Source organism: Salmo salar, chromosome 11 (genome assembly GCF_965601325.2).
Source record: "Salmo salar chromosome 11, fSalSal1, whole genome shotgun sequence".
NCBI lineage: Eukaryota > Metazoa > Chordata > Actinopteri > Salmoniformes > Salmonidae > Salmo > Salmo salar.
The window spans coordinates 117,587,278-117,602,777 of NC_138301.1; the positions used below are offsets into that span (position 1 = coordinate 117,587,278).

Consider the following 15,500-nt stretch of genomic DNA (forward strand, 5'->3'; position numbering starts at 1 on the left):
AAAGGGGGAGTTAGTGGAACATATGACCCCTCTCTCTACCTCTAAAAGGGGGAGTTAGTGGAACATATGACCCCTCTCTCTACCTCTAAAAGGGGGAGTTAGGAGAACATATGACCCCTCTCTCTACCTCTAAAAGGGGGAGTTAGTGGAACATATGACCCCTCTCTCTACCTCTAAAAGGGGGAGTTAGGAGAACATATGACCCCTCTCTCTACCTCTAAAAGGGGGAGTTAGGAGAACATATGACCCCTCTCTCTACCTCTAAAAGGGGGAGTTAGTGGAACATATTACCCCTCTCCCTACCTCTAAAAGGGGGAGTTAGGAGAACGAACCGTCCCAGCTGAGCTGAGAGAGATATCCTCATCATCCAACGCCGGGGTGTGGCTGGTGGAGGGGTCAGGGTTAGGGACGGAGCCGAGGATAAAGGTCAGAAAGAGGGGGGCGAGGGTCGGGCTGGGGAGGCAGCTAGTCGGTTTTTCCATTGTTGTTTTTGTTTTTGTCGTCAACGGCAACGGGCGTGAGCTCACATCCTGGTTGCATCTTCGTCTGAGAACCTGCCTCTCCTTATCAAGAGCGGTGGCCTGAGGTAGAGGAGACACAGGAGAACCAATCAGAGACGCTGCTCATCAGAGATGCTGCTCATGCTAAAGACTGTGGGTTAGTGGAGGAGCATGCGTAGAGGAGAGGTTGGGAGGGGAGGGCAGTAGAGGAGAGGAAAGAGAGAGGGAGGACAGGAATGCCAGATGAGAGAAGAGAAGAAGAGAAGCTCTAAACGACACAGGTCACAAGCTGATGGTGACAGACATGTGCAAACTGAAGTTTCAAGGATAGCTGCTGGAGCATTCTCAGAGACAGGTAGGTGTACTAGTAGAAAAAGGAGCGTTCTCTCACACTTTCAACACCTCAACAGATACAGTCTCCTCGGGTTGATCAAATCATTGTTCACTGTAGTCAACAGTTTGTTGAGAGTTAACAGTTTGAGAGCGCTCCACTTTTCTACAGACACATGTTAGTAACAGGGCCACAAAAGGTAACAGGGCCACAAAAGGTAACAGGGCCACAAAAGGTAACAGGGCCACAAAAGGTAACAGGGCCACAAAAGCTGTAAACACGCTGACAGAGCACACAGAAGCCAGCAGCCAATCAGCACACTGTATGTGGAGACACAGGAAATGGAGGCAGAAGCAGGGGGTGTTGTCGTTACAACAGGTTATACCTTATCCAGTACATGGCCGGGTGCTGGTGGAAGTCCAACGACCCAGAGCGCTGCATGGAGAAGCTGTGGTCCAACTGCACAACAGAACAGAGAAACCAGTAACACGTTTAAAACCAGTAGGAAACATGTACAGTTAGCTTTTTACACCAGTACAACAGGAGTAAACCTCAGTACAGTCAGCCTTAGAGCCAAAGACAAAGCCAATACAGTCTAGTACCCAGTAGAAACAAACTGGAACTAGTTTGTATGTCTGTATTAGTCTGTTGGGGGCATACCGTGATGACGGACACTCCGGCGGTGGTGTCGTTCGTTTTAGGGCTGGTGTTGAAGTGTTTCTTGATCTTCCCTGCTACTGACAGCTCCTGTTCATTCTCTGACACACCATCATCCTGCAGAGAGAGTGAAGAGAGGAGAGAAAGAATGGGAGGAGGAGGAAGAGGAGAGAAAGAATGGGAGGAGGAGGAAGAGGAGAGAAGAGAAGGAATGGGAGGAGGAGGAAGAGGAAGAGGAAGAGGAGAGGAGAAAAAGGAATGGGAGGAGGAAGAGGAGAAAAAGGAATGGGAGAAGGAGGAAGAGGAAGAGGAGAGAAGAGAAGGAATGGGAGGAGGAGGAGGAAGAGGAGAGAAGGAATGGGAGGAGGAGGAAGAGGAGGAATGAGAGGGGATGAAAAGTGAAGGTCTGGTTTAGCAGGAGAATTCACTTCAAGCTATATCCTATTTTCAAATAAAAATACCATTGAAAGAAATATATTATGTAGAAGACAGTATGATGAGAGTAAGTGCAGGTCTACTGTTCTGTAGATGGTGAAGATGACACTGAGAACAAAGAGGAAAGTTAGCCTGTTTGTACTACGTTATTACAACGGCAAAACCTAAAGTGTTCACCTCTTGGGGTCCCCAGGGCCAGGATGGTGAAACACTAGTACAGTATGTATAGGAGAGAAGAACTAATCACATTGACCCAGGGTTATAGGAGGAGAGGAGAACTACTCACATTGACCCAGGGTTATAGGAGGAGAGGAGAACTACTCACATTGACCTAGGGTTACAGGAGGAGAGGAGAGGATAACTACTCACATTGAGCCAGGGTTATAGGAGGAGAGGAGGAGAGGAGAACTAATCACATTGACCCAGGGTTATAGGAGGAGAGGAGAACTACTCACATTGACCTAGGGTTACAGGAGGAGAGGAGAGGATAACTACTCACATTGACCCAGGGTTACAGGAGGAGAGGAGGAGAGGAGAACTACTCACATTGACCCAGGGTTACAGGAGGAGAGGAGAGGAGAACTACTCACATTGACCCAGTGTTACAGGAGGAGAGGAGAACTACTCACATTGACCCAGGGTTACAGGAGGAGAGGAGGAGAGGAGAACTACTCACATTGACCCAGGGTTATAGGAGGAGAGGAGAACTAATCACATTGACCCAGGGTTATATGAGGAGAGGAGAACTACTCACATTGACCCAGGGTTACAGGATGAGAGGAGAACTACTCACATTGACCCAGGGTTACAGGAGGAGAGGAGAACTACTCACATTGACCCAGGGTTACAGGATGAGAGGAGAACTACTCACATTGACCCAGGGTTATAGGAGGAGAGGAGAACTAATCACATTGACCCAGGGTTACAGGAGGAGAGGAGACCTACTCACATTGACCCAGGGGTGCTCCAGAACCTGTTCTGCTGTGTATCTCTGATCCACCTCCACCTCCAACATGGACCTAATCAGCTCCTACACACAACACAGAAGGGTTACACTCTCAATATATCTACTGTGTGTGTGTGTGTGTGTGTGTGTGTGTGTGTGTGTGTGTGTGTGTGTGTACACGTGTGCGTGTGTGTGTGTTACCTTGGCAGTCTCTGACACGTTGTCCCAGTAGGGGAGAGGGAACTCCAGCTGTCCCATCAGGATCTGGTCAAATAACACTTCCTGGTCATCACTGCTCCTACATACACAGACAGTAGATTTAAAGCGTTATGTGGACTAGGTTCTCTATGTATGCTGTGGTCATGATTCTGTGTTATATTTGAAGGTATCTCAAGTTTAAAGATGTCTGTGTCTGGTCTCAGAGATTCAGTAATACTCCTTCCAACCACAAGAGGGGAGTATGGCACTAATTACACTCCCAACATGGATTCATCAAAATGTAAAACACCTAGCTTAGTTTTATGTCATATTAGATCACAGCTGAATTGCGTATTAAACAAGAACGTGTATGTTTGGTTCAGTTGGGGTGTCAGTGCTTCTTACCCTCGGAAGGGAGGGAAGCCACACAGCAAGATGTAGGTGATAACTCCTGCTGCCCAGATATCTACCTTAATGCCATACCTAGAATACACACACAGAGAGAGAGAATACACAGCTCAGAGAAAGAGACACTATGTACAGACTCAGTGAGCATGGCCTTGTTATTGAGAAAGGCCGCCGTAGGCAGACCAGGCTTTCAAGAGAAGACAGGCTATGTCTGCCCACAAAACGAGTGCCCACAAAACGAGGTGGAAACTGAGCTGCACTTCTTAACCTCCTGCCAAATGTTTGACCATATTAGAGACACATATTTTCCTCAGATTACACAGAACCACAAAGAATTAGAAAACAAATCCAATCTTGATAAACTCCCATATCTATTGGGTGAAATACCACAGTGTGCCATCACTGCAGCAAGATTTGTGACCTGTTGCCACAAGAAAAGGGCAACCAGTGAAGAACAAACAATTGTAAATACAACCCATATTTAGGTTAATTTATTTTCCCCTTTGTACTTTAACTATATTTGCACATTATACAACACTGTACAGTGGCTTGCGAAAGTATTCACCCCCCTTGTCATTTTTCCAATTTTGTTGCCTTACAACCTGGAATTGGGGGGGGGGGGGGGGGGGGGGGTTACACATGAAACATTAACTTGAGCGTGCATAACTATTACCCCCCCAAATTCAATACTTTGTAGAGCCACCTTTCGCAGCAATTACAACTGCAAGTCTCTTGGGGGAGGGCTCTATAAGCTTGGCACATCTAGCCACTGGGATTTTTGCCCATTCTTCAAGGCAAAACTGCTCCAGCTCCTTCAAGTTGGATGGGTTCCTCTGTTGTACAGCAATCTTTAAGTCATACCACAGATTCTCAATTGGATTGAGGTCTGGGCTGTGACTAGGCCATTCCAAGACATTTAAATGTTTCCCCTTAACCACTCAAGTGTTGCTTTAGCAGTATGCTTAGGGTCATTGTCCTGCTGGAAGGTGAACCTCCGTCCCAGTCTCAAATCTCTGGAAGACTGAAACAGGTTTCCCTCAAGAATTTCCCTGTATTTAGCGCCATCCATCATTCCTTCTATTCTGACCAGTTTCCCTGTCCCTGCCGATGAAAAACATCCCCACAGCATGATGCTGCCACCACCATGCTTCACTGTGGGGATGTTTATCTCGGGGTGATGAGAGGTGTTGGGTTTGCGCCAGACATAGCATTTTCCTTGATAGCCAAAAAGCAACATTTTTGTCTCATCTGACCAGAGTACTTTCTTCCATATGTTTGGGGAGTCTCCCACATGCCTTTTGGCAAACACCAAATGTGATTGCTTATTTTTTTTCTTTAATCAATGGCTTTTTTCTGGCCATTCTTCCGTAAAGCCCAGCTCTGTGGAATGTACGGCTTAAAGTGGTCCTATGGACAGATACTCCAATCTCCGCTGTGGATTGAGGTCTGGGTTATCTTTGGTCTCTTTGTTGCCTCTCTGATTAATGCCCTCCTTGCCTGGTCCGTGAGTTTTGGTGGGCAGCCCTCTCTTGGCAGGTTTGTTGTAGTGCCATATTCTTTCCATTTTATAATAATGGATTTAATGGTGCTCCGTGGGATGTTCAAAGTTTCTGATATTTTTTTATAACCCAACCCTGATCTGTACTTCTCCACAACGTTGTCCCTTACCTGTTTGGAGAGCTCCTTGGTCTTCATGATGTCGCTTGCTTGGTGGTGCCCCTTGCTTAGTGGTGTTGCAGACTCTGGGGCCTTTCAGAACAGGTGTATATATACTGAGATCATGTGATACTTAGATTGCACACATGTGGGCTTTATATAACTAATTATGTGACTTCTGAAGGTAATTGGTTGCACCAGATTGTATTTAAGGGCTTCATAGCAAAGGGGTGAATACATATGCACCACCACTTTTCTGTTGTTTTAAAAAAAGAAAATGTAATAAGTAATTTTTTCATTCCATTTCACCAAATTGGACTATTTTGTGTATGTCCATTACATGAAATCCAAATAAAAATCAATTTCAATTACAAGTTGTAATGCAACAAAATAGGAAAAACACCAAGGGGTGAATACTTTAGCAAGGCACTATATATAGACATAATATGACATGTGAAATGTCTTTATTCTTTTCGAACTTCTGTGAGTGTAATGCTTTCTGTAAATGTTTTATTGTTTATTTCACTTTTGTTAATGATCTATTTCACTTTCTTTGGCAATGTAAACATATGTTTCCCATGCCAATAAAGCCCTGTGAATTGAATTGAGAGAAAGAGAGAGAAAGGGAGAACACACAGGTCAGAGAGAGAGAGAGAGAGAGAGAGGGAGGGAGGGAAGGAAGGAAGGAAGGAAGGATAGAGAAAGAGAGGAGAGATTTGTAGAAAAGGGAGGAAGGAAAAACTCAAGGAAAGAGTGAGAGAGAGGGAGGATCAGGAGACGTTCTGTATACAACACACACACACACACACACACACACACACACACACACACACACACACACACACACACACACACACACACACACACACACACACACACACACACACACACACACACACACACACACACACACACACACACACACATATTGTACGTACCCTGTCTCTGCGATGATCTCTGGTGCTACATATGTGGGTGTTCCACAGACAGTGTAGAGGGGTCCATCTGCTACGGTGGCCAGACCAAAGTCCCCCAACTTCAGACTCTTACTGCCATCAACATGCTCATACACCTGGAGAGGTGGGGAGAGATCATATTCAGCCATCTATATAACCCGTCAGTAGTTTCTGATCACGTTCAGCCATCTATATAACCCGTCAGTAGTTTCTCATCACGTTCAGCCATCTATATAACCCGTCAGTAGTTTCTGATCACGTTCAGCCATCTATATAACCCGTCAGTAGTTTCTGATCATGTTCAGCCATCTATATAACTCGTCTGTAGTTTCCGATCACGTTCAGACATCTATATAACCCGTCAGTAGTTTCTGATCATGTTCAGCCATCTATATAACCCGTCAGTAGTTTCTGATCATATTCAGCCATCTATATAACCCGTCAGTAGTTTCTGATCACGTTCAGCCATCTATATAACCCGTCAGTAGTTTCTGATCATATTCAGCCATCTATATAACCCGTCAGTAGTTTCTGATCACGTTCAGCCATCTATATAACCCGTCAGTAGTTTCCGATCATGTTCAGCCATCTATATAACTCGTCTGTAGTTTCCGATCATGTTCAGCCATCTATATAACCCGTCAGTAGTTTCTCATCACGTTCAGCCATCTATATAACCCGTCAGTAGTTTCTCATCACGTTCAGCCATCTATATAACCCGTCAGTAGTTTCTGATCATGTTCAGCCATCTATATAACCCGTCAGTAGTTTCCGATCATGTTCAGCCATCTATATAACTCGTCTGTAGTTTCCGATCATGTTCAGCCATCTATATAACCCGTCAGTAGTTTCTCATCACGTTCAGCCATCTATATAACCCGTCAGTAGTTTCTGATCATATTCAGCCATCTATATAACTCGTCTGTAGTTTCTGATCATGTTCAGCCATCTATATAACCCGTCAGTAGTTTCTCATCACGTTCAGCCATCTATATAACCCGTCAGTAGTTTCTGATCATGTTCAGCCATCTATATAACCCGTCAGTAGTTTCTGATCATGTTCAGCCATCTATATAACCCGTCAGTAGTTTCTGATCATGTTCAGCCATCTATATAACTCGTCTGTAGTTTCTGATCATGTTCAGCCATCTATATAACCCGTCAGTAGTTTCTGATCATGTTCAGCCATCTATATAACCCGTCAGTAGTTTCTCATCACGTTCAGCCATCTATATAACCCGTCAGTAGTTTCTCATCACGTTCAGCCATCTATATAACCCGTCAGTAGTTTCTGATCATGTTCAGCCATCTATATAACCCGTCAGTAGTTTCTGATCACGTTCAGCCATCTATATAACCCGTCAGTAGTTTCTCATCACGTTCAGACATCTATATAACTCGTCTGTAGTTTCTGATCATGTTCAGCCATCTATATAACCCGTCAGTAGTTTCTGATCATATTCAGCCATCTATATAACTCGTCTGTAGTTTCCGATCATGTTCAGCCATCTATATAACCCGTCTGTAGTTTCTGATCATGTTCAGACATCTATATAACTCGTCTGTAGTTTCTGATCATGTTCAGCCATCTATATAACCCGTCTGTAGTTTCTGATCACGTTCAGCCATCTATATAACTCGTCAGTAGTTTCTGATCACGTTCAGCCATCTATATAACCCGTCTGTAGTTTCTGATCACGTTCAGCCATCTATATAACCCGTCAGTAGTTTCTGATCATATTCAGCCATCTATATAACCCGTCAGTAGTTTCTGATCATATTCAGCCATCTATATAACTCGTCTGTAGTTTCTGATCATGTTCAGCCATCTATATAACCCGTCAGTAGTTTCTCATCATGTTCAGCCATCTATATAACCCGTCTGTAGTTTCTGATCATGTTCAGCCATCTATATAACCCGTCAGTAGTTTCTCATCACGTTCAGCCATCTATATAACCCGTCAGTAGTTTCTGATCATGTTCAGCCATCTATATAACCCGTCAGTAGTTTCTGATCACGTTCAGCCATCTATATAACTCGTCAGTAGTTTCTGATCACGTTCAGCCATCTATATAACCCGTCTGTAGTTTCTCATCACGTTCAGCCATCTATATAACCCGTCAGTAGTTTCTGATCATATTCAGCCATCTATATAACCCGTCAGTAGTTTCTGATCATATTCAGCCATCTATATAACCCGTCAGTAGTTTCTGATCATATTCAGCCATCTATATAACCCGTCAGTAGTTTCTGATCATATTCAGCCATCTATATAACCCGTCAGTAGTTTCTCATCACGTTCAGCCATCTATATAACCCGTCTGTAGTTTCTGATCACGTTCAGACATCTATATAACCCGTCAGTAGTTTCTCATCATGTTCAGCCATCTATATAACTCGTCTGTAGTTTCTGATCATGTTCAGCCATCTATATAACCCGTCAGTAGTTTCTCATCACGTTCAGCCATCTATATAACCCGTCAGTAGTTTCTCATCACGTTCAGCCATCTATATAACCCGTCTGTAGTTTCTGATCACGTTCAGACATCTATATAACCCGTCAGTAGTTTCTGATCATGTTCAGCCATCTATATAACCCGTCAGTAGTTTCTGATCATGTTCAGCCATCTATATAACCCGTCAGTAGTTTCTCATCACGTTCAGCCATCTATATAACCCGTCAGTAGTTTCTGATCACGTTCAGCCATCTATATAACCCGTCAGTAGTTTCTGATCATATTCAGCCATCTATATAACCCGTCTGTAGTTTCTGATCATATTGGATCTCCCTTCGTTTAATAACATCTGGAAATATTCTAAATAGACACTCAAAAACTCATGGAATGACATCTCCAGCTCTGGTGTCCGTTGCATAGTTTCCAAATAGCCTGTATTAAACAGTGTTGTCGGATGGTTGCTTGGACAGTCGCTAAGGCTGTATTTGGCTAAATTTAAACTCTGCTGTTATTGTTACAAATACTATTATTTTGGATGTAGCAGTTGGGATAGCTAGCGTGCTAGATAACCATTATATACAGTGACGTACGGTTAGCATTTGTTAGCATCTAAATTCAAATATTTTTTGGGGGGGGTGTAATGCAGTTGACAATGACATGAACATACTGTATATTCATCATGATATTCATGCAACCAGTTACAACCTATGTCTAAGCTGCATGGGCGCACAGCTCTCCCAGGACTGAAGAACTTCACTCAACTTTATCCGAGTTTTCCCCCGTTAGTTTACACTATTAACGTTTTGAATCGAATCCACATAATATTAGCCTCAAAATTAACTATGTAACACTGAGATTTTGTTTTAGGCAGAGCGAATCGGAGGAGGGTTATATTGCATTGACAGGCATAAACGGACGAAAGTACATGCGCTTGTTTTGAGATCAAAGGGATAGAGCGGCATGTAGTCGCAGATGTGTTCATGTGCAGATGTGTTCATTGATTAATGTGCACTGTCCCTGTCAAATTAAAAATAAATAGTTGGTGAGTTATCAGCCCAGTTATAGATCATTTGTAGTCAGCAATGGGGGATTGATTGCTTCCTACAAGAGCACAAAATGTGTACATTTCTAGACATCTTTGAAAAGCCAGTCAGGTAAAGAGCTTTATTTGGTTCATCCTTGGGAGCAATTTCCAAACACCTGAAGGTACCATGTTCACCTGTACAAACAATAGTACGCAAGTATAAACACCATGGGACCACGCAGCCGTCATACCGCTCAGGAAGGAGACGCGTTCTGTCTCCTAGAAATGAATGTACTTTGGTGCGAAAAGTGCAAATCAATCCCAGAACAACAGCAAAGGACCTAGTGAAGATGCTGGAGGAGACAAGTACAAAAGTATTTATATCCACAGTAAAACAAGTCCTATATCGACATAACCTGAAAGGCCACTCAGCAAGGAAGAAACCACTGCTCCAAAACTGCCATAAGGAAGCCAGACTATGGTTTGCAACTGCACATGGGGACAAAGATCGTAATTTTTGGAGAAATGTCCTCTGGTCTGATGAAACAAAAATAGAACTGTTTGGCCATAATGACCATCGTTATGTTTGGAGGAAAAAGGGGAATGCTTGCAAGCCGAAGAACACCATCCCAACTGTGAAGCATGGGGGTGGCAGCATCATGTTTTGGGGGTGCTTTGCTGCAGGAGGGCCTGGTGCACTTCACAAAATAGATGGCATCATGATGTAGGAAAATGATGTGGATATATTGAAGCAACATCTCAGACATCAGTCAGGAAGTTAAAGCTTGGTCGCAAATGGGTCTTCCAAATGGACAATGACCCCAAACATACTTCCAAAATTGTGGCAAAATGGCTTAAGGACAACAAAGTCAAGGTATTGGAATGGCCATCACAAAGCCCTGACCTCAATCCCATAGAACATTTGTCGGCAGAACTGAAAAAGCGTGGGTGAATAAGGAGGCCTACAAACCTGACTCAGTTACACCAGCTCTGTCAGGAGGAATGGGACAAAATTCATCCAACTTATTGTGGGAAGCTTGTGGAAGGCTACCCGAAATGTTTGACCCAAGTTAAACAATTTAAAGGCAATGCTACCAAATACTAAGTGAGTGTATGTAAACTTCTGACCCACTGAGAATGTGATGAAAGAAATAAAAGCTGAAATAAATCATTCTCTCTACTATTATTCTGACATTTCACATTCTTAAAATAAAGTGGTGATCCTAACTGACCTACGACAGGGAAGTTTTTACTAGGATTAAATGTCAGGGATTGTGAAAAACTGAGTTTAAATGTATTTGGCTAAGGTGTATGTAAACTTCCGACTTCAACTGTATGTCTTAAAGGGGCAGTGTTGTATTTTGAGGCAGGCTAGAATACGCTAAGTTACCAATGGGCAGAGGGTAGGATACATTTTAGAGGGTAGGATACATTTTAGAGGGTAGGATATATTTTAGAGGGTAGGATACATTTTAGAGGGTAGGATACATTTTAGAGGGTAGGATACATTTTAGAGGGTATTATACATTTTAGAGGGTAGGATACATTTTAGAGGGTAGGATATATTTTAGAGGGTAGGATATATTTTAGAGGGTAGGATACATTTTAGAGGGTAGGATATATTTTAGAGGGTAGGATACATTTTAGAGGGTAGGATATATTTTAGAGGGTAGGATACATTTTAGAGGGTAGGATACATTTTAGAGGGTATTATACATTTTAAAGGGTAGAATACATTGTTGTCTGATTCTCGGTGATAATAATAATGCATTTTCTGTTCTAAAGTGGTTTCTTGCATCAAACAACACAATAGAACAACATGTTCAGTGACCTCCTTGTCTAAAGGACGAGCGGATAAGCAGGCTCATTTTCAAGCCCTGCATGGTTTCAACATCGAATGGAATGTAGACCTACAATGTACACCACACATTGGCTGCTACTGTAGGCTGAATCATAGAACAGCTATTTCAATAGTTATTTCCATGTTAAAATGTTATGGGATGCATTTTTCTCCATTGTTTTTGATGGTAGGTGTCACGACTTCTGCCCCTCCTTGTTCGGGTGGTGCTCGGCGATCGACGTCACCGGTCTTCTAGCCATCACTGATCCATTTTTCATTTTCCATTGGTTTTGTCTTGTTTTCCTACACACCTGTTTCCAATCCCATCAATTACATGTTGTGTATTTAACCCTCTGTTTTCCCTCATGTCCTTGTCTGAGATTGTTTTGTTTGTTATTGATTTCGTGTATTTTTGTATTGGTGAGCTTTGGGTATTTTTACCCATGTTATTTTTATGTATGTTGGTTTTGGAGTTAGTGTTAGTTTATTATTTATTAAACTACTCCAGTTATACCAAGTTGGTTTCTCCTGAGCCTGACTTCCTTGCCACCTACACACACGACGATGACAGTAGGCCACTCTGGTAGGCCTACATTATGATCAAATAGCCACAGTAGCCTACTTGTACACTGTTAAAACTGTAATTTAAAGCAGGTACAGCCTCAGTGTTCACAGTAAATGCACATCGGAAGTTGCACAGAATTTTCACAATGATGAAGTTTGATCTCAGCTGACCAAAAATGTGCTTAGCGCCAAAATAGGGAGGGAACATTGAACACATCTGGTGTGTGCTCACTAGTGTTCGTCTAATGTGTTTAAACAAACATACGCTTCCAGCCACACGCGTGGACCAGCGGACACTTTGGGTGTGTGTGTGTGTGCGTGTGTGTTGAGAGGACAAGTGTGTGAGAGAGAGAGAGATGAGAAGATACAGATGTAGGATCTTAATTTGAGCCGATTTGCTACAGCAGGAAAATAGTCCTGCAGCAACGGAAAATGGGAATTATAATTAACATGTAGAGGTTGATACAAACTTTAGAAGCCTTTTTAAAACTAAAATACACTACAAGTTTGCAATTCTCAAAAACAAAATATGGATCAAATTAAGATCCTACATCTGTAAAGAGAGAGACAGAAGGAGGTATGGGGGGAGAACGACTGCATCATTGCAGGGGTGAGTCATGTCTCTCTCTCTCCTACTCAGAATGAGTGATATCACTTCATCATTAAGAGAGAGTGTTTATATTTATGTTTATGTATTTTCCCTTTTTGTATTTTAACTATTTGCACATCGTTACAACACTGTATATAGATGTAATATGACATTTGAAATGTCTTTATTCCTTTGGAACTGTATTGTTCACTGTTCATTTGTATTGTTTATTTCACTTTTGTTTATTTATCTATTTCACTTGCTTCGGCAATGTAAACATATGTTTCCCATGCCAATAAAGCCCCTTGAATTGAAATTGAATGGATTGTGTGTGCCATATTTGATGAGTTTATCTTTTAACAGTGATGCATCAAACCCTTTCAGTGATGAGACTACTGATGATGCGATTACGGATCCCACAACTCTCTCTCTCTCGCGTGCGCACACGCACGCACGCACGCGCACACACACGCGCACACACACACACACACACACACACACACACACACACACACAAACACACACACACACACACACAAACACACACACCTCTCTTACCAGTAGGTTTTCTGGTTTGATGTCTCTATGTACGATGTTGAGGCTGTGGAGGTATTTGATGGCGTTGGCCAGGTTGTAAAGCATCCCGCTGGCATCTCTCTCTGTGTATCTGTTAGTGGACGTGATGGCATCAAACAGATCGCCCCCCTATGGACAACACAGAGAATTACATGCAACAATATTAATACAATCCCAATATGGTCTCGTGTGGCTCAGTTGGTAGAGCATGGTGTTTGCAACGTCAGGGTTGTGAGTTCGATTCCCACGGGGGACCAGTATGGGGGAAAAAATGTATGAAATGTATGCATTCAGTACTGTAAGTCGTTCTGGATAAGAGCGTCTGCTAAATGACTCAAATGTAAAATGTACCACAGTATGAGTCATAAAACCTAGCGGTCACACAGGGAAATAGTTCCAATCATTTTTCCACCATTCATTTTTCCCCATAGGGGATTTTAGAAACACTTAAAATAAGGGCTGTGTTTTGTGTAGGGTGTGTGCCTGACGTGACGTTTTGATAACCGTGTAAATCTCTCTGCGACAAGGTGACTTTTATCAACACGTAAACAACTAGTTTGCGTGTGAGTGTGAAGCAGAGTCCTGAGCAGTGTTCAGGGTAACGCCTTACAAAAGTAGCACATTACATTAACAAATTATTATTATGAGTCACGGTGTCACGTTCTGACCAGTAAAAGGCTCATTTGTAATTGTAGCATGGTCAGGGCGTGGCAGGGGGTGTTTGTTTTGTGTGTTCTGGGTTTTTTTGGTTCTAGGGGATTTTGGTTCTAGTTTTCTATTTCTATGTTTCTTTTTCCATGTGTGGCCGAGTATGGCTTCCAATCAGAGGCAGGTGTCTTTCGTTGTCTCTGATTGGAAGCCATACTTAGGCAGCCTGTTTTTCCTGTGGGTTGTGGGTGGTTGTTTTCTGTATAGTCTGTGTACCTTATGGAACTGTTTCGTCATCTGTTTATTTTGTTTTGAGTTGTTCTTTTCTAAATAAAGAAGAAAGATGAGCACTATACCCGCTGCATTTTGGTCACCGTTCATCGATGCCTGTAACACACGGAGTAAAGTACCGTGTTATTTTTTTCAAATTGTGTGAAATATATTTCTTTATTTAACTGTTATTACAGTTATTTTGTGAATCATATCTCTACCGCGCGTTTCCATGATCCGATCTCTACTTATTACCTCATTTAGTTCTAGAGCGAGCGGAGAAAGGCCGTTTGGAGAAACGTCATGACGGCCGCTGTCCATAGAAATGTATAGAGGACGAACCTCTTTAATAAAACTAAAGTAAAAGTACACAATAATGACAAATGGCAACAGACATAATACAGTTATTAGTATTTATTTCAGATTTTCCAGAGGGAAGCGAGAAACCAGAAACCCATTTTAGCCAATATGGAGTAAACTGGAAATCATGTCCGTGATATCTTGTAACAAGAACATCGAGAAAGCTCCTGAAAAATACACAAAATAACCTAAAACTATATACATGAAAATGTACTTTATATTTGACTGTAGAAAGGCTTAGTACTACATTACCTGTAAACAATAGTGAGTTATTACAAAATATACAATCAAACATTAATCAGATATATTAAACTTTGTACATACAGAGGTCTTGATGAACAGTTGAGGTCTTGATGAACAGCTGAGGTCTTGATGAACAGCTGAGGTCTTGATGAACAGCTGAGATCCGGATGAACAGCTGAGGTCTCGATAAACAGCTGCGGTCTTGATGAACAGCTGAGGTCTTGATGAACAGCTGAGGTCTTGATGAACAGTTGAGGTCTTGATGAACAGCTGAGGTCTTGATGAACAGCTGAGGTCTTGATGAACAGCTGAGGTCTCGATGAACAGCTGAGGTCTTGATGAACAGCTGAGATCTTGATGAACAGCTGAGTTCTTGATGAACAGCTGAGGTCTTGATGAACAGCTGAGGTCTCGATGAACAGCTGAGGTCTCGATGAACAGCTGAGGTCTTGATGAACAGCTGAGGTCGTGATGAACAGCTGAGGTCTTGATGAACAGCTGAGGTCTTGATGAACAGTTGAGGTCTTGATGAACAGCTGAGGTCTTGATGAACAGCTGAGGTCTTGATGAACAGCTGAGATCCGGATGAACAGCTGAGGTCTTGATGAACAGCTGAGGTCTTGATAAACAGCTGAGATCTTGATGAACAGCTGAGTGGTAGAATCAGGTGTATTCAGCTATTTTAACAAAAAGCCTAAATAACCCTGTGGCTCGTCAATGCGAAACAGAATGGTCAAAATAGCCTCTTCCCGGTAGGCGAACCCAGGACCTTCCAATCCCAGGGCGGTAACACTAACTGTTACGCTACGAACCCTTTTATAGATACATTATATGTACAAAAG

At 42.6% G+C, this 15,500-nt stretch overlaps 1 protein-coding gene across 2 annotated transcripts in view; it reads right to left on the reverse strand.

Moving 5' to 3' along the window:
- Positions 1-394: 394 nt before the first annotated feature.
- Positions 395-15,500, reverse strand: part of dclk1a (doublecortin-like kinase 1a) — a 183,435-nt gene continuing 168,329 nt past the window's right edge. For both annotated transcript variants that reach the window (XM_045690206.2, XM_045690207.2), the window contains 8 exons: positions 13,120-13,266; positions 6,070-6,203; positions 3,473-3,550; positions 3,071-3,167; positions 2,873-2,953; positions 1,492-1,605; positions 1,217-1,290; positions 395-581 (listed from right to left, as the gene is read on the reverse strand). In XM_045690206.2, coding sequence (XP_045546162.1) covers positions 524-581; positions 1,217-1,290; positions 1,492-1,605; positions 2,873-2,953; positions 3,071-3,167; positions 3,473-3,550; positions 6,070-6,203; positions 13,120-13,266 — 783 coding nt within the window. In that variant the 3' untranslated portion in view covers positions 395-523. The remainder of the gene's footprint in view (positions 582-1,216; positions 1,291-1,491; positions 1,606-2,872; positions 2,954-3,070; positions 3,168-3,472; positions 3,551-6,069; positions 6,204-13,119; positions 13,267-15,500) is intronic.